This window comes from Physcomitrium patens, chromosome 11 (genome assembly GCF_059467195.1).
Source record: "Physcomitrium patens ecotype Gransden chromosome 11, ASM5946719v1, whole genome shotgun sequence".
Classification (NCBI taxonomy): domain Eukaryota; kingdom Viridiplantae; phylum Streptophyta; class Bryopsida; order Funariales; family Funariaceae; genus Physcomitrium; species Physcomitrium patens.
Window position 1 is genome coordinate 13,855,346 of NC_143420.1, and position 24,791 is coordinate 13,880,136.

Genomic DNA, 24,791 nt, shown 5'->3' on the forward strand with positions numbered 1-24,791 from the left:
AGAAGGAGATGCAGCTTTTGAGCAACAAAGAATGGTTCTCTTGAAGCTAGAGCAATTTCATCTTCGAGCAATAAAATCAACATTGACTGTTGATTTAACTTTTCTTAAGCAAGTCCAGTTAAGTATTTCTTCAGACCCTCTTGTTCATAATATCAAGAATAATTCTTCTAAATCTCATGATCCATCTTTTTTCTTCACAAATAGAATTGGAGCTCCTACCGAAGATTTAGAATGGCGTATGAAATTCTTCGCTAGATTTTCTTCAATATACTCCTTGAATTCAGCCAACTCATTTTGTGATAAACTGTAGATTGGTCAGAATGGCGGTTGTGCTCCTTCTTGAAGGTCAATTGAGCAATCATAGGGATGATGTTCCGGGAGTGTATTCGCATTTTTTTTTGTTGGATATTAAGTTCCACACTTTAATATTTTATATAGGATGGGAGACATGATTAAACAAGTTTAAAAAATAAAAATATGTGTATGATTAAGCTTATATTAGGCACCATCATTGCATGTGGTGTAGACATGGTTTGTATTACAATTACAATATAATTGACAATCTCTTATCTTATACGCATGTTAAGTAGCAACATTATTTATAAAATTTAAGAAGCTTTCAATGAGCAATGTTAGATTATACTCTTGTAATCTACTTGTATGCTAAAGAAGCTAGATTACATTAAAAATGTATTTTTGTGCCATATATACTGCAATTTTTTACATATCTAAATTCACAAGATTTTTTATGATTGTTAATTAAAAATTCATAGTAGTGTCAAGGCATAAATTTCAAAGAACCAAAGGATTAATATACTTTTGTATCACTTGAAAAGACTAAATAATCACTTAAAGATGATATAGTATTAAACTAGAATGGCTATTGCCAAAGACAAGAAAATTAGAGTCCCTTGAAACAAGACTAGGGTCAAGAAAGACTTTAAGAAGAGTGAAGAAGGCTTCACTCTTGTATCCATATATACTATCTAATTAGGAGTTATGTGGCAACATTCTTAAGGACCTTTGACATGTGTTTAACTTATAAGACATGTGTCAAAACTTACAAGATGAATTTCCTACATTTGCACCACATAGTTAGCTTGTACCACAAGCTACCAACATGTGCAACACATGATTAACTTGTTGGCCAAGTTTCTAACCTATTAATCAACTACAAACACATATAAAGTTTAATTTGCCTCTATGAAGCTTCTAAGAAGCTATGCTACAAGATATTATTAAATCTACCTACATTTATCTTCTACCTTATACTTCATATTTAGATAAATATATATGTCTGAGATAAATAGATACCTTTATTTGAAAAACTTATAGTTAATGTAAGGTATTTTATTCTTTGAAAATAATTTTTTTTATACATAATTTTTTTTGTTTCTTTATTTGCAAGCCATGAACATATTTTGTGCCTCCTCAAAAGAAATTTAAAATTCACCTATACATCTAGAGATGGTCTCTTTCATGGAGTTTGATTTATTTATTTTTATTTATTTTTATTTTATTTTAAATTTAGTATAGTCATCTTGTTTTTTTAGCTTCAATTTTTGCATTAATTGTTGTATACAATCCAAGAAACTAATAGCAAAGAAAAGAACTTTGAGTAAACTAGAACAAAATAAGTATTGGCCAAACTTTTCTTTTTACATCTATATCATTCAAAGGATGAAGAATTGATGGAATGGATTTCTATGCTAGATTTCTCGATCCTTTGTTTTCTTGTGTGTGATTGTCCTTGATATAACTTCTAATGTATAGATCAAGTTACAATTTTTAATATTTATTGAAGCTACAAGTTAGCTAATCTTAGGTAATTGATAGAATTTGTAGCTTAAGTTGTAGTAGTTTTGAAATGTATATAAAAATATTTTTATACTTATTATTTATATAAGGATGGGAGATTGGAATAGGAGTTGGTAATAGTAATGGGGGTTCAAAATACAAGGGGTTAAGATGAGAGTTGGAAATTAAAATGAAGGAGGTAATGGAAGCAGAGATTAGAAACAAGAAAAGTTGAAATGAAGACCATTATTCTAATGATGGTTATGTTAGGTAGGTTGATTTAATAAATGGTAGATTAATATATATATATATATATATATATATATATAATACAAAATTTCTAACTGATTAAAAATAAATTTTAAACACAAAATTTGCTTTACAATTTCTAATTGAAAACACACAATAAATAAATAAATAAATAAATCTTTGACAAGAGATCTTCCATCTAATTTAATGATGACCTTTAAATATCCAAAACCTGAACTATATAATATATTTAACTCACATATGTCAAAAATAGCAATAACTATAATACAAATATCATTGTAGAATGGGAGGATTGCTTGACAAAGACACCCTTGAAGCCAAAATGACAATATTTGGTATTAACACCAAGTATACATTATTTTCCATACCTAAACAACAATTTTAGAAGCAATTCGATAACCAGAAATGAAAGGCTTGTCATACTTCACTAGACGCTCTGAATGGCTAGTGGCATCAACCACAACAACTGCTTCGATTAGAGTGCCATCTTCACAGATAACAGACGATTTCAATACATTGTGCTCCATATCCTTGACCTTCCTATATCAAGTCCTTGTAAATATACAAACATCAGTGTGAAGTGAAGGCACGGCAGTTGGAAAAATCTGCAAGGATTTGTTACTACATTACAACATAGTCTGACTGTAACTACCTTTAAAAATAAAAAATAAAAAATAAAATAAAAAAGAGCCACAAATAATGATAAAAAGTTCCATTATGTAGAAATACTTCAGCTGCATTGAGGTTGTATACTTGCTAGTCACATTTCATGCAAAACACAATCCTAAATAGTAATCAATACTGCCTCAACGCTTAAGACAACGAAACAATTGTACATGTAGAATTGACAAGAAGCTAATCATTCTGTAACCCTGTCAAACAATTACTCATATAATCGGCGTTTGAAACCCCAAATTATCAAAAAAAATAAAAACTAAACAAAAACGAAACAAAAAATGACAAGAGTGAGAGAGCGAGTGTCATCTTAGATTGGTGAAATCGGACGCCATTCTCACAGTATTAAACTAGAGTGGATCGAAATTCAGAAGCTTGGTGGACATGGCGGTAGGGACGAGCTCGAGAAGAGCAGTCGAGGTGCGCATTTGAATATCATCGTGTGTAGAGCACCGGCTACCGATAGAGCTACAGTGGAGGAGACTCTCGAAACTGCCCAACTCATCTCTTTCAAAGCCGCTGCCATCGCTCCACACCTTCAAAATCTGAAGAAACCCATAAAATAACCCACTCGATCCTCACCACACTGTGTAACCCACAATCTCTACTTCAACCTAAAAATTCCATTAAGTTCAACTCTTAACTAAAGCAGTAAACCATAGCCCTCCGCAACTCAAACAGGACCCAAAGGTTTCCTTCCAACCGTAATACACGTAAAGAGAAAAATATTTGTGTAGCAAAAGCAGAGGAATTCAGGCGCAGGTCCTCGGCGGAGAATCCTGCCACGTCCCGCTTCAACACTCCAGCTCAAGCATTCCCGACTACCCTCAGCTGATGAAACCAACTTCAGGCCGCCGTTGCATGCGCTGATGAACCAGCCAGCCTCTCAATCCACGCGAGATCAACAGCTTAAACCGCAAGCGTCCACGCTCACCTCGCTCGCTCGCAGATAACGGTCGGAGTGTCGATGCCAGATCGGTGAGCGCTTGATTCCGCGCAGACTGACTGCAACATTCGAGCGCGCGGCGATGGTGGCGCTGTGATCATTCACAAACAGATACCAGATCTACCGACATCGACATCCCCATGTTGACGAGGACGGACGAATGGACAAACGGACAAACGAACGGATAGACGAACGAATGGACGGACTGAAGGACGGACGGATGGGTGATCGTTTTTAGGGTTGTGTTATGCTTTGTTTTTATGGTTGCAATCCTAAAACTCTCTTCAGCTTGATATTTGATGAACATAAGATTGTACTAGTACTTTTATATAGGTGTCTAACCTATGCTTTGGTATATTTTCTTATTTATTCATAATCTACTATTAAAATAAATAAATAAAAATATTTTATGGCAAATGAGTGAAAATTTTATAATTAGTTTGATTTTGGATGGGATGGTTTTTTTTGTCAAAAAATTGGTTAGAAATTTCATTTTTTACATCTTTTTACTTTCAAAAAAATTGATTGATTTGGTAAAAATGTAGTTCATTGAAGATGTATACTAATTTCAAGTTTATCTACTCTATGCAGGAATTGTCATGTTTTTATAGTAGAAAACAAACAAATAAAATGATTTCTACTTATTTAAATAAAACTTGGTTGAATTCAAAGATAGAAATGATGTTAAATTATTTTTTTACATTAACAAAAAAATTTTACGAATTATATGTGTATATATATATATATATATATATATAAAGTAGAAGAAAACACTCTAGAAAGTAAAGAATTTATTTTGAAGAAACAAAAACATATTGTAGGTAAACAATTAAAACCCATTTTACTTCTATTAAAATTATATAATTTTGAAATTAATGAAATTAAAATTAAATGAAACTTTAAGAAACTGATCAAAATATCTATTTGATTACCAATTTAAAATAATAATTTTGTCTGTAAATAAGGGATTTTTTCATAGAAAGAAGGAAGATTATTGATACTATGGATACACAGAGGTTGTAGGTCTATGTAAAGGTTAAAAAATAATTCAACTTACTTTTGGATAAATAATCATCTAACATTTTTATTCTTGAAACATTTGGTATTTGAAGTTTTTTATATTAAAAAATGTGCATGCATGAAAACTTTAAAAGTGCAAAATCAATCATTTTATAATATATTAGTTAACTACAAAAAAATGATGAAAAATGATGGAATTTTCCAATGCAAACAAATAAATTATATATATATATATATATATATATATATATATTATATTATATATATATAATTTGGTTATAAGATATTAAGTTTAAATTGTATGAAGTTGGATATTTACCAAAGAATCTATTTATAAGATTGTGTGTAGTTAGAATAATTATAGGAGATAATTTATATGCATAATATTCATGAAAAAACAACTTAAAACATTATTTTTACACACAAAGTAAGTGCACCTTTAGAAGCATTAAAGTCAAAAAAATTATGAATTGTTTTTACATATGTAATATTTTATAAAACTTTAGTTAAAGATCCAATGTAAGCAATTACATAAATGCAGTATTGAATTTAATTAGAGATCTTGTTTAATATATGTGTAGGTCCTTATTAACTTAATTATTTATAGTAGTTTATAATTACAACTTCATTTATATGTTAAAATACTAAACAAGTATACATAAAAGCATTATAACTACTTATGTTGTAAGCCAATGCTAATGATATTTTAATTTGCATCTAATGAGATTCTTTTTATTATTTTTTAAATAATAAAAAAATAAAATGTGATATAAAATTAAACAAAAATGTATATCAAGGAATTAATACTGTTTTATTTACTTTTTAAAATAATATGATTGTATTGTTAAAATATTTAATCATTATTAAAGGTGATGGATTATTAAAGACAAAAGTGCCCTTGATATTTGTAGATCTTTTTAAAATTTAAATTATCCAAATTAAAAATTATAGGTATTATATATATATATATATATATATATAGACATACACAGAACTTATGAAGAGTGTATTTTTTATCTGTAATTTTTATAAATTCTAACCAAATAACTTGTCCTAAAATCCTCATTTATATTCTAATTATTTTCTAGCACCTATGCATGAATTTTGCAAAGACTATCTATAAGTTGTTTTTAATATATATATATATATATATATATATATATATATTTGAAGAGTTGATTGTTGTTGTGTGTATACATATCAATTATGTCAAATATTTAGATTAAATTAAATTTTAATTAATTTTATATGATAATCATATATTCTTAATAATAAGTTTTTAAAAGATATAAGTTTTTAAAAGATATAAGTAATATAAAACTAACTCCACATTTGCTGGCACAATCCAAATTATGGTTGTGGCCAAATACTACATCTAATAAGATCTTATTAACTATTTAAAAAAGCTGTTCTTAAATCTATTATATATTATTATTATTATTATTATTATTTTATTATATATATATTTTAAGATAAGATAATAAGTTTATAATATTCAAGTTATTTAAGTAAAATTATGCTAAAAAATAATGATTTAAATTTTACACCACAAGAAGGTAAGTTTTTAAATCACTAAGTTTTGTTAAATATCTTTAAATTTCAATAATTTGACTCATGTCAAGTCATTATTTGGCTGGGTATTAATTTTTATAAACTTCATGAATATTATAAAATATTCTAAAATTTGTATTATTCTATTATATGACCCCAAAAGTTTAAAAGATAAATTTTAGATTGCAAAAATTATATTATATAATATATCTTTTATTCTTAGATAAGAACCAAGTCGATTTTTAAAAATTTGACCAATTATAAAATGTTTATAATAAGAAACAGATTGCAAAATAAAAGTGGCAATAGATTTAAAATAGAAATAAAAAAATCCAAATATAATTTTATACTGTTGAATTTCTAATATTAAATACTAAATATGCATTTAAATTAAGAGATTAGTTATATTATTTAATAAAAATCTAAAACACGATTTAAAGATTTTATTCAAACATATTTTTATTTTAAAATTTTAATATTTATACAATCTTATTAATTTCTAAAAATTATTACAATGTCAAAAATATTTAAATTAAAAATAATTAAATAAATAATTTTGATAATAATATAAGTCATATGTAAAATTCATGATATTATGCAAGAACGTAGATGATGCAAGATCAACAAAAGAATAACAAAGACAATTGATGTTATATAGTTGGAACCAATAAATTAGAAAATTCCAATATGAAGATTGTGTCAACATTTAAGATTTATAAGTAGGAAAAAAAAATTAAAATTTGAAATCAATAGAAGTAATAAACGCTTTAAAGACAGTGGTATTCACTGTAGGCAAGTGGACGTGGTGATCAAATTATTGAAGAATTATGAGGTTGTGTGTTCCCTTAGAGCTAGCTCCATGCGCACGCACCCCAAGAGCAGCGGGAACCATGGCGAACGGGTGGGAACGAGAGGGAGCCAGGAGTAGGGTTCTAGGAGCTTCCTTCGAAGAGCGTCGTCGTCCTGGGGGGGGGGGGGGGCATTCAGCATTTGAACTGCTCGTCGCCTCCGACTTCACAATACTCTTTCAGGGACTCGCCAACTGACGTTGTTCGGCATCGATCGTGTGTCATTTCTCGTCGGCGCTCACAACATTTTTGCACGTATCCGGGTGGGTCGCGCGTCTCTGACCTTTGTTGCTGCATTTCGGACGGTTGTTGGGTCACCAGCTTGGCTTTGTCCGCACACCATTTGAGCTGTCAACGAGCTTTTTAGGTTTCGACCCTGAAGAGTCGTGTTTATTTATTTATTTATTGTTCTCTTTTCTCTTGTGTCGTATCTGCGCTTCGTAATGGTGTTTGTGTCGGTGCCTTGGGTGAGAATTTGTGTTGTGAGAACTTTTGAGAGTGTGGACTGTTTGGCTTGGTGAGTCAATCATGTTGTCTCTGTGGGGTGTGGAGAGGGGGTGTGGAGAGGTGTTGGAGTCGCATTGTGTGCCGAGGGAGATTCTCAGTGTCGTGGTGAGCAGAGGTCGATTGGAAAATGGTTTAAGTCTGTGATCAACGGCTGGGTTAGCTGTGTTCTTGTAGGATTGGCTTCAGTTGCTAGGACGATTTATTGCCTTCTAGATTCTGCCGGGATGTAGGGAGAATTGACGCGTTTGATGTGCAGGTGTAGTCAGTCGTACTTTGGTGTGGTCTTAACTCAGATGGCCTGCACCCAAATTTCGCCTGACGGCTTAGGTCGACGAGTTGCAGTTCCACGAGTTTAGCTGATGAATTTGGTACTTGATGGGTGTGTAGGATTTTGCGTGGGTCATGCCTATTGAGTTTTACTCTAGTAATGAAACCTTCTCTCTTTCAGGTTTTATTTTTAGGTCATACAGATTCTAGGATATTCGAAGCCGATGATATCCTCTGGCCTTGCATTTAAGTGTGGATTCCTGCTGTTTGTGTAGTTGGGACACAGTCACAGATACAGGGCGATCATAAGGAAATTCAATCATGGCAGACGAGGCTAAGGCCAAAGGCAATGCTGCATTCTCGGCTGGGAAGTTCGATGAAGCTATAAAGCATTTTGGGGACGCAATAGCTCTGGCCCCAAGCAATCATGTCCTGTACTCTAATCGCTCAGCTGCGTATGCTTCTTTACATAAGTACCAGGACGCCCTTCGGGATGCCAAGAAGACTGTCGAGTTGAAACCTGAGTGGCCCAAAGGTTACAGCAGGTTGGGTGCTGCTTACGTGGGTCTCAGGGATTATGACGAAGCCATTGCAGCGTACAAGAAAGGTCTGCAGACCGACCCAAACAACGACGGTTTGAAGTCTGGGTTGGCCGATGCAGAGGCAGCCAAGCCACGGTCTTGGGCACCTCCTGCAGGTGATTCACCGATGGGAGGTGGGTCTCCTTTCGGGAACATGTTCGGGCCCGATGTGTGGGTGAAGCTGCAAGGCGATCCTCGGACTCGACCCTACTTGCAGCAGCCCGACTTCGTGGCGATGATCAACGATGCACAGAAGAATCCCAGCAACGTATCTCGCTACATCAATGATCCTCGTATGATGCAGGTGATTGGTGTTCTGCTGGGTGTTAATATTCAGACTGCACAGCCCGGGGCGGAATTCGAAGGTGATGACGGGCATTCCGAAGAGGCAACGTCCCCACCAGAGATTCGCACGGAGGAGCGGCCACGGAGTGTACCATCAACTCAGCCTGCCCCTGCTGCTTCCTCCGAAAAAGTGCCAGAGCCAGAACCGGAACCAGTGGACGTAAACGACGATGAGAAGGAGTTGAAAAACCGGAAGGCCCAGGCCCTGCAGGAGAAAGAAGCTGGGAATGCGGAGTACAAGAAAAAGAACTTCGAAGCTGCTGTGCAGCACTACACCAAAGCTCTTGAATTGTATGGGGAAGACATTTCCTTCATCACAAATCGGGCTGCAGTATACTTAGAGATGGGCAAGGTACGTGCGTTAAGTCTCGACGTGTTTCCTAGGGACAGGCGATAGACAGGGATTGAGATCCAGAGCCTCCCTTCAGACTTGAATTGTACTATAATTTTGGCTCTTGTGGAGTGTGCTTCATTGGTTATTCGAGGATTCCTTCCGTAATTACGACTATCAGTACACCGTGTTAACCCTTGATTATGTGCAGTACGAAGAGTGCATCGCCGACTGTGAATTGGCCGTCGAAACAGGAAGGTCATTGCACGCCGACTACAAGCTGATCGCGAAAGCGTTGACAAGAAAGGGTACAACCTTGGTGAAGATGGCCAAGACTAGCAAAGACTATGAGGCTGCTATTGAAGTTTTCAACAAAGCTTTGACTGAGCACCGAAACCCAGATACTCTGAAGAAGCTGAACGAGGCAGAGCGTGTTAAGAAGGAGTTAGAGCAGCGAGAATACTATGACCCTGCAATAGCTGAGCAAGAGAGAGAGAAAGGTAAGTGATTTAGAAAATTTTCAGGAGTTTATTCCATTATCAACAATGCATTGGTTTCCGAATGATTGTATTGATTCAGGGAGTTCGGCATCTGATGGGTTGAATGTTTCTTGATTTAGGGAATGAATACTTTAAGAAGGACCAGTATCCAGAGGCTGTAAAACACTATACAGAGGCTATCAAGAGAAATCCATCAGATGCAAAGGTGAGCTCTTGACATTGATAAGAAGCACTGTGGATTCTTGCGATTTTTTTATGTGGATTCTTCCTTGCATGTATATTTACATTTTCTCATGGGTAAGCTGGTTACCTTACTGCATTTGGCAGGCGTACAGTAATAGAGCAGCATGCTACACAAAGCTGGGAGCTTTACCGGAAGGTTTGAAAGATGCAAACAAGTGCATAGAATTGGACGACACGTTTGTGAAGGGATACTCGAGGAAGGGTGCTATTCAATTCTTCATGAAGGAATACGACAAGGCTTTGGAAACTTACCAGGTAATATTTCTAAGCTAATTGACACAGCTTGCACTTGACAACGGAGGCGGGTGCGTTGTTTTGTTTCTAGACTCAATTTCCGACTCAAAGTAGCACATGTATTTCAGCACGTGTTTGAATACTGTGCTGGAGATTCAGTTCGTCTCTCCACTGATTGTCACGTGAATATGTCCTCAAGAGGCGGACTCCGTGACTCTGGTTCGTTTTTTTTTTTTTTTTTTTTTTTTTTTTTTTTTTTTTTTTTTTTTTTTTTCGTTTATGTTCTTTGCTACATTCTCACTGGTTATTGGTTGAATACGTCAGCTTGGATTGAAGCATAATGAAGGCAACCAGGAGTTGATGGATGGCGTTCGGAGGTATACGATCGTAGTCACATTTCTGTTTTTGTATCATTTCGTGTGGGATATAATTACGAGTGTCCTTGATTATAACGAAAATTAGCTATTGCACGCTTGGCAGTTGCCATAACATGGTACTAAAGAACATGTATCCATGTGCAGATGTATGGACCAAATCAACAAAATGAACAGGGGTGACATCAGCGCTGATGATCTTAAAGAGAAGCAGGTCAGTAATGTGGAATGCACAGAAATCTCTGAATGCTTTTTCCATTAACGATGCAATTCAGACGTGACAGTGTACTCACGGAGTTGTTTCTTGAGCACAGGCGAGGTCCATGCAAGACCCTGAAATTCAAGGCATCTTATCAGATCCCGTCATGAGACAGGTGTGTTGGACATTAACTTTTACATGATAAGTGGGGTTCTAGTGCATAGTCTGCACACAAGTCCAAGTAACGACTGTTTGTTGTGCCCTTTGGTTTGTATGGTCTTGCTGGTTGTCTAATTTGGGATTCCGAGACAAGCTTTTCTCTCTGAATGTTTCACAAGGCTTGTAGTATTAATACTGTGTTACATATTTCCATCGGTGCGCAGGTACTTACAGATTTCCAGGAGAACCCAAAGGCTGCGCAAGAGCACATGAAGAATCCTATGGTGATGGGTAAAATCCAAAAATTGGTCAATGCTGGTATTGTGCAAGTGCGATAGTTGGACCTTATCTTACGTAGGTACAACTACATAGAACAGACAAGTTATCTCTGGTTTAGTAGTTTTAGATGTTAAATATGGATATGCTGATTTATCCATCTTGTAAGATCGGCTGGGTTTTCGTAGCAGTGAACATCGATCCCAGATTGAAGGACTGCTTGCTCAAATTGGTCTCAAAAACTTCATTTGAAGTCTGCCGACATTGAGTGAATGTGAATTGTGAACGTCGGTGTCAGAGAATGTTCTAGTTCTACCCAATTTTTCAGCTTTCGTGGGTACTATGATCAATCTAAACTTTTTGTTCATGGTATTTAATGTCGTTGGCGTTAAGAAGTCAGTAGGCGGAGTGCCACGATAGTCATATTGGTAGCTGCTAGCACTTAATTTGACCTCCACGTGAAAGTGAAAAAATCTCCGGTTCATGATGGAAGATGGACGGGTTCTTAACATTCAACCCCACAGTTTTCAGCTCATTTCATTTTCAATGCATTTCTATGCCTCATTGAGTGTTATTTCTCGCAACTCCAAGCGTGTACGCCGTAGTACTGTAGATTTACAATTGGATCTTCACATGTGAGCGGGCAAAGTAATGGAAGAGACTTCTTAGTGAAAAGTAGCCCCCGGACATTCACATCCGTATGCTCCGAAATACCATTACCATTCCCACAATGGAGTAATATTTGTTCCGTGGCCTGAACCATTTATCGAAACAATCATGTTTTATGGCTGGTTTGGCACCTTTTTATTTGGAAAATGCCCACAGGCTTCTACTTTCGCACATGTATGTATGAATGTGTGTTTCATATGGTGCAGTTTGAGTATAATGCAAATCAAGAGTTGATTCTTGTTGGAAAAAAAATGCAATGTATAAAGTATGGTACACCATTGTAACCAATTTGATTGTTGATTGATAAGGAAGGTACCCAACTGGTACTTAGGGAATTTTACTTCATTCTCACACATAGATTTTTTTATTTGTAGTACAAGTTTTGCGCTTGCCTTATCAGCTGGAAATGGGCTGTGGTTAAGCAATGAGTGTGGCAAAACCAAATTAACATAAGTAATGTAAGATTATATGTTGAAGTTAGTATTTAAAAGAGATGGTGCCAATGGCATTTAAATGTTGTTAGGTTTAAATCTGGTCATTTACACATGAAACTATTAATTCTTATTATAGTTTGGCTCTTCTTCATATTGCCTAATTGCCTCTCCCCAATCCTGTGCTTTAGTACTTTAGCATTGGCCAAGGCTCCCTTGACCTTTCCTCTCCTTGGCCTTAAATTTTAATCCTTGCAGGAGAGTGCAAGCAAGAACAAACATGTAAAATTTTGTTGAAATTGTCCAAATCCATTTATGAATGAAGAAGAAAAATTACTATAGTACCATCTAGGTACCTTTTTTGACCAATCACATTGATTGACGATTATACTTTTGAAGAATTTATGCCATTTCTTGACATACTATTGTACAAATAGAATAAAATAGAATAAAATATACTAAAGTTATTTATATTATTTATTATATAATTCTTTTTTAATATAATAGTATTAAGGATTAATTTAGATTGTAAAATTGATCCTTAAGACAAAATAGAACCTCCAATGAATTTACATGGAAAAAATTTACATCTTATATATTATAAATAAATTATAGTTAAATTGTATATATAAATATAAGTTTTTAATTTTTTAATTTTTTATTTATTTTGGTTTAAATTAATAAAATCAAAACAACATGCAAAAATATATAACTTATTATAGTATTTAAATGGCTTAAAATTTTAGAATTTAGTTTTATAATCTTTGTATTTTAAAAATATTAATTACAAAGTAAACTAAGTAATAAATTAAAAAAAAATATTAAAAATAATACTAATTATGTAATTATGTTTGATTTATTAAGAGCATGAATGTCAAACAAACTTATCAAAAGACATTGAACTCTTACATAACTAAGAAAATAGTAATGAGATAAAGAAAAAGATGTATTTATAAAAAAAAAGGTATTGATAAAACTTTAGCCAAATATAAAAATATTAAAGAAATTTAAACTAAGATAGGCTATAGAAAAATAATTGATAAGACTAAGATAACTTTAGTCTTATTTCCTTACATGCTAGCTAATAAGTAGACCATCTAAAAGCTTCTTTAGAACTAAAAGACTTACTACCGAGTATTTTACTTGTAGAATGTTTTAATATTAGTCTCATAGATGTAAAACAATCTTAAAGAGATATTATTTTAGCAATATGGCACATCTAAAAACATCTAAACATCCATTGTGGATCTAAGAAGCTTCTTTAATGTCTCTTGAGCTACAATGTTATCTACTATTTCTATTTCTATATATTCTTTATTATTAATAAATACTCTAATAGTCTAAATATTTATGACATTTAATTTTTTTATGTATATTTTATGATTGAAAATAAGAATTAATCTTTAAAATTTTAAAAGAAGAATATGACATAAGTTATAAATTATTGTAGATAACTTAATAATAAATAAATAATTTACTTATTTCTATATAATGTATGTGTATATATTAAAGTAATTTAAAAATTAGATATAAAAAATGATATAAGTAGATAAAAGATAAATATATTAAAAAATAAAATAGAATATGCCATCCATACTTATAAAACAAGTTTGTATTATATGAATTATATTTTATCAATTATGATTGGATTATGCTTAGAATTCAAAACATGCTTATATAAAGTAAACATGTATCAAAACTTTAATTTAACAAGCTTTCAACTGATAGATAAAAAAATAGTAGTTATAGGTATGAACATAAAGTGTTAAACACTTTTTGCAATATAAATAACCTCTTATATTTTTATAAATTTGATTACCAGCAAGCACATACATTCTTATTGAGCTATTTTTGAAATTATTAATTGTTGTTAATAAATTGTGTAATTTTACTCCTAAAATTACTGTATTAATTACATTATTTTAAAATGAATATACATTTGCAACACCCATGTCAATGACAACTTAAAATTTAAATACCATTAATTAGTTGTACAATTATTTTGGTTATTAAGAAAGTATAAAAAATAATTATAGAAAAAATCGTGCAATTCTATAAGTGTAATTTTTTGTAATATTTTTAGTAATTAAATTAAATTAATTATTTAAAAATTATTTCAAGTGTCAAAAATAAAAACAAGTTAAGGTTTTATGGAATTATTATTAAAAATAAAATAAAAACTCTAAGATTAACATTTTTTTTGTAAAAGGCATTTTGAGATGATAAGGTTGATGCGACCTAACTATTGAAAAATTGAAATCCTTATACTGAATTTAATAATAAAATTTATTTGATTCTTTAACACTTAAAGAAAATTCCTTATTTTAAAATGCAGTATTATTCATAGAGTGAAATTAAACGTCATATTATTTTTCTTATATATATACATAATATCTAAAATTAAAATTATTCCTCAATTCATATAAAGATATCATGGTAAATATAAAATAATAATATATTAAGATTTATTTATTTATATATTTTAGAAAAAGGTATTTTTTTTTTTTGTGAAACTTGTAATTCAATAAATAACATTGTATCTTTTATAATGCCAAGAATATATTCTATAATAATAGTCATTACTTGGAAAAAAGAAAAAGAAATATGTTTAAACTGATAGGTATTTATGTTGTACAAGATAAATTCAAAAATGATAATAATAATAAAAAATAAACATGTATTTCTACCATATTTAAAATTTGATAAATTGATTGAGATCTGACCCTCTTGGTTGAGAATAACCTTGGGGAGTATCAAATATGTAAGAGGGAGGATCAAAATATTTATACCCTTAAAAAAATAGCATAACAGAATTATAAGAGTTTAAAATGTTTTTTGAATAATAAAGAGAGAGAGAGAGAGAGAAAAAAAAAACACCAAAAATAATTGAATCGTATTTTTCTTTTGTATATATTAAAGATTCTATGCAAATGTGAAGGATTTTGCACTTCATACAAACTAATTCAACTTTCACAACATTACACTTGTTTTTTTATTTTTTTATTATATATATATATATATATATATATATATAAATATATTATTATTATTATTATTATTATTATTAGTATGTTAATATTAATTTTATACACTAATGAAATTCACATTCTTTTTAGAAATATTTTGTTGAGTAATTCATGTTTAATGATTTTTTATTGTTGCTATCTGAAAGAAAACATAAATTACCAAACAATATATATATTTAATATATATATTTAATATATATATATATATATATATATATATATATATATATATATTTTAAAGAATATTTTTACCAAAACAAAAAAAATTATGTTGCATATTTATAAAAATAAATCATGTCATAATAATAAATTTTGTTGAATATTTATAGTTTGTACTTTCATTAGAAGCCTTGCTTTGCTTTTTAAGCAATATATTAAAGTAAATTATTGATACAAAATAATGTACAGTATAATAATGAGATAATACAAACATTGTTACTAATGCTCATACAAACATGTTTTATTATCACCACATCAAAATAAATAAAAGTAAAAAAAGTAAATCAAATGTTTGTATAAAATAATTGATAAAGATTAAAATTTTTATAAAAAATAATTTAAAAATATAAAATATAAAATTTATCTCCATAAATATTGTGTGATTTATATTCCATATATACATAACTAAAAAATCACTAAATCAATGATTTAATAGGAAGAAAAACATGCATCAAACATTCTATATATTGCTTAAAGAAACAAAACATTACATAATGATATGCAATATAATGGCTGAATTATATATGTTTGTTTTGAAATAGCTATGGAATCCAAACCTACACCATTTTAAATAAAAATTAAGATTTTTAAGGTTACTTGGCAAAATTGTTTTGTAAAATCATTCTCAAATATTTTATCATTTTACAATTGATTACTTATATTGGCAACAAACAAATAATCATAATTGTAACTAAAGCATAAACTTTTTAAGATGAAAGTACTAATAATTTTACTTATAAAATAAATACAAAGATAGTAGAATTTGAAACGTCCAAATCATTGCAGCGGCCATCGTCTTCTTCTATTTAAGAATACAAAATGCAATGCAATTGGTATAAGAACAATATCAACAACAAGGTAGCATTGAAGGAAGTAAAATATTTTATTACACTATATTATTCACTTTATAGTGTATTTATAGATTTTGTTATTGGTCTCTTCTCCATTTCATTCAAGGCAATGATTTTGCAAGTTATTAGATGTAGAACAATTTTTTCTTATGTTACTAATTTTTTTCCTAAATAAAAGAAATACCCTTATGGCCTTCTTGTACCAGCTTGGCTTTTACTTATATCAACTTAGATTATATTTGAAATATATATATTTTTTTACTTTTTATTATAAGGTGTTTCAATTGGATGATTTGTTCCAACACTTCTCCTTGCACTTTATGCTGTTATTGTCTTACTGCAATATTTAATTTTATGATGGCAGATTTGACACAATTTCAAGATGGTAATAAAAGTTTGATCCTTTCTATTATTCATCATTTTGATCGACTCTACTTTGTGGATTTTCAATTTAGAAGGGATGGTTTGATTTCATACCCTTTTTATTCCAAGAAGGTAATCATTTCATTTATACCTAAGGTCTTATAAAGTTTTGATATGGCTTGTATATTTTTCATGTGCAGATAGAGGCACTTCTCTAGTTGGTGTGGATTTCTTGTGCCTTTTAAGGTCATTGCTGCAATATAGTTTGTGACTAGTTTGAAGAAAAATACCTTAATGTATTTGTGATTCATTTGAAGGGATAAGCAATACTATCTAAGTAGTAGTGTCTCCTCCAAATGTAGTGTTGGCCATTTTGATTTTGGCTCTTCTTGATGATCTTGTATTATAGCACATATGGTCTTGTTTGATAGCACTTGAGAATCATTTTCTTCTCTTTTGTTTGCAATAAGTCTCTAGGATGTAGTGCTCTCTTATTAAAAAGTTGTTGGAATGGTAGACCATTATCTTTTTAAAATTCAATTACCAAAATTATTATTGTAATTACAATTTTGTTTTTGATTTTTCATCTTTTTTTAGTTCTTTGATTTAGAGTAAAAATAGAGCAATTTAGATTCTTCTTTCATAAGGATCTGAATCTATATATGAATGATACTTCTATTTTTGATATTTATATGAATAAAAAAAAATAACATTAAAAAAAACAAATAAAAAAAGATGAAAAATTGTCATTGGAGTATTTATGGAGAATGTACTTATTGATGGGATGTTCACTTCAAGAGCTTTTCAAAGTTTTGAATCCGTATCTTATATTGCATTTATTAAAAGAGTATCCTTTCCAAGGATTTTGTGAAAATATTTGCTTGATAAGGGTAAGAACTCAATAAAGGCAAATAAACGAGTAAATTTTTTTCAAAGAAAGATGAAAAAATAAAAATTAATAAATATGTATATTAAAAAGAAACTAAAATGACTATTATCAAAAGAAAAAAAAACTAGAGACCCTTGAAACTAGATAAGAAATAATAATGGAATTGATAACACTGAAGAAGACTTCACTCTTGCCTCTAAATATATTATCTATCTAAGAATTATGTGGTAATGTTCTATAAGACCTCCAACATATGTCTAATTTACAAAAAATATATTTTAACATGCAAGGCAAGTGTAAGTCCTATTAATGCATCTTAATTGGAGGGTTGATTAAAAATAAAGTTTTTAAAGTTATTTTATTATATAAATATTAAGATTAAATATTTTTTGATTTTTTAATTATTTATTAGAATTTAGAAGCATTTATAAGTTGAAAAAGTCTTACTGAAAAAAAGTCATAAAATGGAGTCTTAATAAGTCTTGGAGGCAATTAACTTAGTTAGTTTAATATTTTTATTCATTGTAAAATATTAAAGATTAATTATTAAAATAAATATATTTATTGGTCTCTTATCTATAATTATTACTTTTAAAAATCCTATCATTGATAAGTTAGTAGTTAAAAGAAGTGTGAAGAAAATTTCATGACTTTATAATTAATTATATAAAAAATAAAATTTTTTAATAGATATAAATTGATTTTATAATTATAAAAAATCACCAAGATAAGAAAATATAGCCTTAAATAGATAAAATCAATATAAAAAATATTATATAATTTTTGGAATTATTTAAGAATTTATTAAAACTTTTTAAGAATTTTTTAAAAAAAATTTCAAGACCTTGGTAAAATTAAGTTTTACCACCTTGGGATTAGAAACGTGGTCAAAAAGTTGGCCATGTGCCACACATGTTGTTAGCTTGAAGATCAAGCTAACTATATGGTCCACACATAGAAAAACTTGCCTTATAAGCCAAGGCATGTATCCTACAAAGTCAACACATATTGGAGGTCCTATAGAACGTCGCCACGTAGTCCCTAGTTAGATAGTATATATAGAGACAAGAGTGAAGCCTTCTTCATTCTTGTCAACTCTTTTCTTGCTTCTAGTCTAGTTTCAAGGGTCTCTAGTCTTTTTGTCTTTTGACAATAGCCATTCTAATTTTTCTTTCAATATACATACTTATTTATTTATATTTTGTTACCTTTCTTTGAGTGAAGGCTCACTTGTCTAAATTGCTTTTTCATCGAGTTCTTATCCTTGACAGATTGATAAGAGTACACCTATAATATCAGAGCTTTGTTTAATCTTGATTAAGAGTGGATTATCCATTTTTCTTGATAAGATATAAGCATATTACAAGTTGCAGATTACCCTCTTCTAAACTGATATTGTCCTTAGTATTTTCTTTGTTCTCAAGTCCTCTCTTCTATTTGTCTAGAGCGATATTAGACATCTTCTATTTTCTAAGTGTTATCATGGCAGATCTTGTTGAAATGAAGAATGCAATGGCACAAATGCAAGAACAATTGAGAGAGTTAATGCTTGCGATGCATCAACTCAATTTACCACCACAAGAAGTAACAAGATTGGTAGGAAGTGAAGATATAGAAATGGTTGGAGCTGCTTCAACATCTACACCAAACCATGTCCTTTCTCTTATGGTGGAATGTCCTTCCAATGTTAGAGAACCAAGAATTGCGCTACTCGAGAAGTTTGATGGCACCAAATCTAAGTATCGAAGATTTATCAATCAAGTATAAATTGTGATTGAACTCCAATCCCAAAGCTATCCAACTCCAGGATCGCAATTTAGATTCATTGGTACACTTCTTCCAAGTTCAACACTATCGTGGTTTTCATCTTTTTTTGAACGACGAGATCCAATATAGAATAATCTAGAGGCTTCTCTGGCAAAGTTTTGATCCATGTATGGAGAACATCATGTAATTCGTGTTGCGACCAATACGATCCTTGATTTATGATAAGGCAACTGATCAGTAACGTTGTATGCTTCATAATTTTGACAATTTACAACTGATATCAAGTGGCATGATGCTGCACTTATTAGCCAATTTCTCTACGGATTACAATATGAGGTAAAAAAATTAATACTCAACTTACTTGATCCTCAAACATTGAAGTTAGTAATTGACTTTGTGTCACGGACACAAAATACAGACTTGAAATCTAACAAGAAGTTCAAGAAGAAGTGGCAGAACTAGATTAAACAGATGAGTACAAGAACAACACCAGAAAGGTGAGCTAGAACTCCAAGAGATGTGTTGTCGAGACTGAAGAACTCTTCAACCTCGACTCCTATATATACTATTGGCCTATGGTTCTAAGGAAGCGCATCAAGAAGCTTCCCAAGAACTATGAAGCTTCTCGAGCAACTACCCAAGAGCTAGGAAGCTTCTCAAGTAACTTCCTAGAATCTACTAGAATATTCTAAGAATCTTCTAGAGCCTTCTAAGGGAATCTTTAGGGAATCTTCAAAGAATCTTTAGGGAATCTTTGAAGAATATTCTAAGAGAATATTCAAGGAATCTTCTGGAAGTTTCTAGAGACTTCTTTCTAGAAGGTTCTAGAAACTTGTCTCTAGAAAGGTCTAAGGTCTATGTCCCTAACATCACCTCCTCCTTTAGCTTTGAGGTCTCCGAGAAGCAATGTTATTGTCAGTCAATACCAACGCAAGAAAATGAAGATCTGTCGCATAACCTCTACTATGAACTCCAATTGTTGTTCACGAGGCAAGTGATTCAATGGTCCTTGAAGCCAACGGTAGTGGCCCACGCCTTCAACTTCTGACCAAGCATGAACCTCCATGTCTTCATTGTGAAATTGTCCTGCAAACACTCCTTCTGGCTGACCATTGTAGGCAGGCTCGACCTCAAATACAATCACTAGCGATCTGTTGCTCGGAATCCTTCGACGTCGTCGTGGTGCAGGCGGTTCTTCATCTCGCGGTCGTCTTCGTGAGCTAGTTGCTTGAGATGACATGACAAGTGTAGTATCTTGGCTATCCATATTCAAAGGCTAAAACAATAAGAACAAATTTGGGCTACTAACAAAGTTCTACGCTATCTTGGGGAGAATGACTACATCAACTATGGATTTTGGTGGTGCTCTCTCCTCTTTTCTGTTTTCTGGATGAGCAAGCTTCAATAAGAAGCTATCGTCGAACCGGCTTGGGTTTCTCAGGATATCGTCGATGAAACTCCTGTATCTTTTGCGGCGCATTCGCGAGATTTTCGGCCGGCTCCCATGTTCGTTCATTAATATCGTAACCGCTCCAATGCACAAAGTATTCTAATTTACTCCATCTTTGCCGTGATTCCAGGACCTTTTCCACCTCGTATTCTTCGTGGTTCTCTATTTCTATGCTAGGTGGTGGACATTGTACTCTTCCAGGAAAAGACGATTCTCGATAAGGCTCCAACAAAGAAACATGAAAGACAGGATGTACCTTCATAGTAGCTGGTAACTCCAGACGATACGCTACAGGATTGATCTGCTTCTGGATAACAAATGGTCCCAATCTCCGATAGTCCAATTTGTCACATGGCCACTTGGTCTTAATATTTCGTCGAAGCAGCCAAACTTTGTCTCCAATCGTGAATTTAAGTGCCTGATTCTGAAATTTGTCCGCGGACGCCTTGTAAGATTCTTGGGTAGTTTGCAATTGAAGCTTCAATGTAGTTTGAAGCTGTGAAAGCTCCTTCACCAATCCTTCAGCTGCCGGATTGTTAATCATTAACGAACTCCATAAGTCAAGCTTCGGATGGTATCCATAATTGGAAAAGAATGGCGTTTGTTGAGTTGACGCATGAAGGGTGTTGTTATATGCGAACTCGGCTAGCGATAGATATGCGGCCCAATCATCTTGTTGATAGTTGATGGTGCAATGTAAATATTGCTCTAAAACTTGATTCACCTGTTCTGTTTGGCCGTCCGTTTGAGGATGAAATGCCGAAGAAAGCTTGATATCCACCTTCAATATCTCAAAAAGAGATTTCCAAAACTTTGACACAAACTGGGTTCCTCGATCCGATACGATATCATCTGGTAGACCATGATATCGATACACATTATCAAGAAAGAGTCTTGCTGTGTCTTCGCTTAACGATGTCTTCTTGCAAGGGGCAAAATGTGCCATCTGTATAAGCCGATCTACGACAACAAAAATGCTGTCAAATGAATTCGATGGTGGTAGATCCGTAATAAAGTCCATGGAAACCGAAGACCATGGTCGGCGCGGAATAGGCAATGGCTGTAGAAGTCCATAAGGCCGATGTCGAGGATTTTTGGATCTTGAACAAATGTCACAAGATACAACAAATCTTTCACATCCTTCCACATTTGAGGCCACCAAAAATCGCGGGAAATAAGTTCCAAGGTCTTATTGAATCCAAAATGTCCCGCAGCTGGAAAGTCATGACGAGATTGGAGAACTCGGAGTCGTATTGGCCCTTTTGGGATATACAACCGCTCTTCAAAATATACTAGATCTCCTTCCATCTTGAATTTATCATCATTAGCATGTTGCTTGATATCAAGGGCTAGAGAATCTTCAATGGTTGCGGCCCGTACCTGGTCAAGGAAGTCAGCATCAATTGGTACAATAGCTGCGTTGAGTCGAAATTTCTCTGGCTTCAACAATGTCGTGCACTGTTGATCAAATGCTGCATCTCCAGCCTTTGGCGCGAGATATGATCTCCTTGATAATGCATCGGACAACCCTTGTTGCTTCCCAGGCCGATAAGTAATAACAAAGTCGAACCTGGATAGCGACATACTCCACCGAGCTTGACGCCGATTCAAAACCCGAGCCGACATAAAATACTCCAAATTCTTGTGATCCGTATATACGGTCACTGGATGTGCAGTTCCTTCGAGAAAGTGGCGCCACTCTTGGAAAGAATCTACTATAGCAAGGAGTTCCTTATCGTGGATCTCATAGTTGATCTCAACAGCAGAGAATTTTTGAAAATAGAACGCAACTGGATGGAGCTTCTCATCTATGCCCATCTGTGAAAGTACAGCTCCCAAAGCAAAATCCGAAGCATCTGTCTCCAAATAAAAGGCCTTTGTAAAGTCCGGATGTACCAAGATTGGAGCTGTAGTAAATACCATCTTCAAATCTTGGAATGCTTTTTCTACGATAGGTCCCCATTCGAGCTTGTCCTTGCACGTTAACCGAGTGAGGGGGGCAGCAACTTGAGAATAATTCTTGATGAAGATCCGATAGTAGTTAGCAAATCCAAGAAAATATTGTACGTCCCTAACCATCTTCGGAACTTCCCAAGACATGATTGCTTCCACCTTCTTTGGATCCATCTTCAATCCTTCCATAGTCGCGATGAATCCCAAAAACTCCATCTCAGTTTGGTGAAATAAGCACTTCTCCAATTTGGCATAGAGTCCTCGCTCCCGTAGTTTTTTGAGTACCAGACGAACGTGCTTCTCATGTTCTTCCTCGTTCTTAGAAAATATCAAAATATCATCTAGATAGATGACAACAAAATCGTCTAGATGCTCTCGAAAGATGTCATTCATCATGTGTTGAAAGACCGCTGGAGCATTAGTAAGACCAAATGGCATGACATTGTATTCAAAATGGCCATACCTTGTTCGAAAAGCTGTCTTCCATTCATCTCCTTCCTTGATTCGCACAAGGTTGTAAGCTCCCCTTAGGTCAATCTTTGTAAAGATCCTTGCATGCCCAAGTTGTTCTAGAAGACCAGAGATCTAAGGTAGTGGGTAGCGATTCTTTTTTGTCACCTTGTTGAGACCTCGATAGTTCACGCACATCCGTAGTGAGCCATCTTTCTTCTTCACAAATAAGATTGTTGCCCCAACTGGCGACTTCGAATGACGGATGAAGTTCTTGGCTAGATTCTCGTCAATGTACTTCCGCAACTCAGTCAACTCCGTCTGCGACAAATTGTAGATTGGTCCAAAAGGTGGTTGTGCTCCTTCTTGCAATTCAATGGCACAATCATAGGGTCGATGCTCTGGCAGCATATCAGCATTCTTCTTTTCAAAGACATCTTTGAATTCTTCATACTGCTTTGGAATAACCAAAGTCGGAGTTGCATCTTCTCGAGTCGGAGTTGCAAAGATGACAAGAGGTGTATTTTGCTTGGCTTCCTTCATGAAAGCCCTTGCACCTATAAACAAGGATTTGTTTCTAGACATTGTCTTGGCAGATTCCACCTTCAAGGAGTTTGTTGGAAATGTCACTTTTCGCAACTTCCAATCTATCAATGGATTATATCTATCAAGCCAAGATAGTCCCAAAATGATAGGACATGAAGGGGTCTTGATAACATTAAACACAATATTGCTCTCATGGTTTTCAAGACGTACCTTCAATGGTTTAGTTTCATGGATAACATTGCCCGAAGACAATGGTCGTCCGTCTATGACTTCTACATGGACAGGCTTAAGTTTCTTTAGAAGAGAAATATTGTGAAGCTTGGCAAACTCTTCATCTATAAAGCAAGCGGATGCACCCGAGTCTAATAAAGCATCGACTTGTAGTTCTTGAATACCCAGATGTAAAGGTACCATAAAACAATCTGAAGGTTGAGCTGAGAGAAAGAGACCTTGATTAATTTTGGATGTTGAGATGTCCAGCCGCATGGTCCCTATTGTGGCTGGGCGTCCTTGTTTTCCTGCATGCTTGTACTCCTGAGTCTTGTTGTTTGAGGCTTCTGTTTCTTCCGACAATCTACAGCTTTATTGCCCGCTTCTCCGCAATATAAACACAAGTTTTGTTCAAACCGTCGCTTCCTTTCCTCAGCTGTGAGGGGTTTGAAACGTACCTCATCAATTTGCATGGGTTCAGGATATGTGGAGTGATTCTCTGGACCTTTTGAAAATGTAGCAAATGCTCCATCATTTCTCCAGCCTGATCGTCTTTCTTGTCGTAATTCAAAGAGGCGGTTGTCACAAATAATTGCCTGAGATATAAGTTCTTCTAAAGTATCCGCCTTAGGCATGGTGATCAATAAGTTCTTGACATCATCTCTCAGTCCATATCGAAATCGTGTCATGATCGCCTTATCATTCCAATCAAGATCACATGTAAGCTGTTGAAATTCTGCAGCATAGATTGTAGCAGAACGTGATCCTTGTCGCAGATTTTGTATCTTTCTTTCAGCCACTCTTTCTCGATCGCTATCTCCAAACGCAACAGTAAGTCTCTCTA

General features: G+C 33.1%; 2 protein-coding genes across 2 annotated transcripts; one reads left to right on the forward strand and one right to left on the reverse strand.

Moving 5' to 3' along the window:
• Positions 1-2,805: 2,805 nt before the first annotated feature.
• Positions 2,806-7,151, reverse strand: LOC112289102 (uncharacterized). Its single transcript, XM_090253995.1, has 3 exons — positions 7,131-7,151; positions 3,677-3,808; positions 2,806-3,287 (listed from the first exon to the last, which is right to left on the reverse strand). Exons 1-3 carry the CDS (start codon positions 7,149-7,151, stop codon positions 3,093-3,095), a joined length of 348 nt encoding a protein of 115 aa, XP_090110121.1. The 3' UTR covers positions 2,806-3,092.
• A 140-nt stretch (positions 7,152-7,291) lies between these two features.
• On the forward strand, positions 7,292-11,495 carry LOC112288661 (hsp70-Hsp90 organizing protein). Its single transcript, XM_024533099.3, has 9 exons — positions 7,292-7,370; positions 8,157-9,159; positions 9,350-9,638; positions 9,758-9,843; positions 9,966-10,136; positions 10,440-10,492; positions 10,637-10,703; positions 10,804-10,863; positions 11,072-11,495. Exons 2-9 carry the CDS (start codon positions 8,203-8,205, stop codon positions 11,183-11,185), a joined length of 1,797 nt encoding a protein of 598 aa, XP_024388867.1. The 5' UTR covers positions 7,292-7,370; positions 8,157-8,202; the 3' UTR covers positions 11,186-11,495.
• Positions 11,496-24,791: the final 13,296 nt, after the last annotated feature.

Bases quoted from the DNA above. Each gene is read 5' to 3' on its own strand.
- LOC112289102 (XM_090253995.1), bottom strand. From the start codon at position 7,151: ATGGTTCCCGCTGCTCTTGGG. The intron at 3,809-7,130 runs GTGCGTGCGCAT...CGATGTCGGTAG, and splicing joins TGGTTCCCGCTGCTCTTGGG to ATCTGGTATCTGTTTGTGAA. The intron at 3,288-3,676 runs GTGAGCGTGGAC...GGGTTTCTTCAG, and splicing joins GTTATCTGCGAGCGAGCGAG to ATTTTGAAGGTGTGGAGCGA.
- LOC112288661 (XM_024533099.3), top strand. From the start codon at position 8,203: ATGGCAGACGAGGCTAAGGCCAAAGGCAATGCTGCATTCTCGGCTGGG. The intron at 9,160-9,349 runs GTACGTGCGTTA...GATTATGTGCAG, and splicing joins TATACTTAGAGATGGGCAAG to TACGAAGAGTGCATCGCCGA. The intron at 9,639-9,757 runs GTAAGTGATTTA...TTCTTGATTTAG, and splicing joins TGAGCAAGAGAGAGAGAAAG to GGAATGAATACTTTAAGAAG.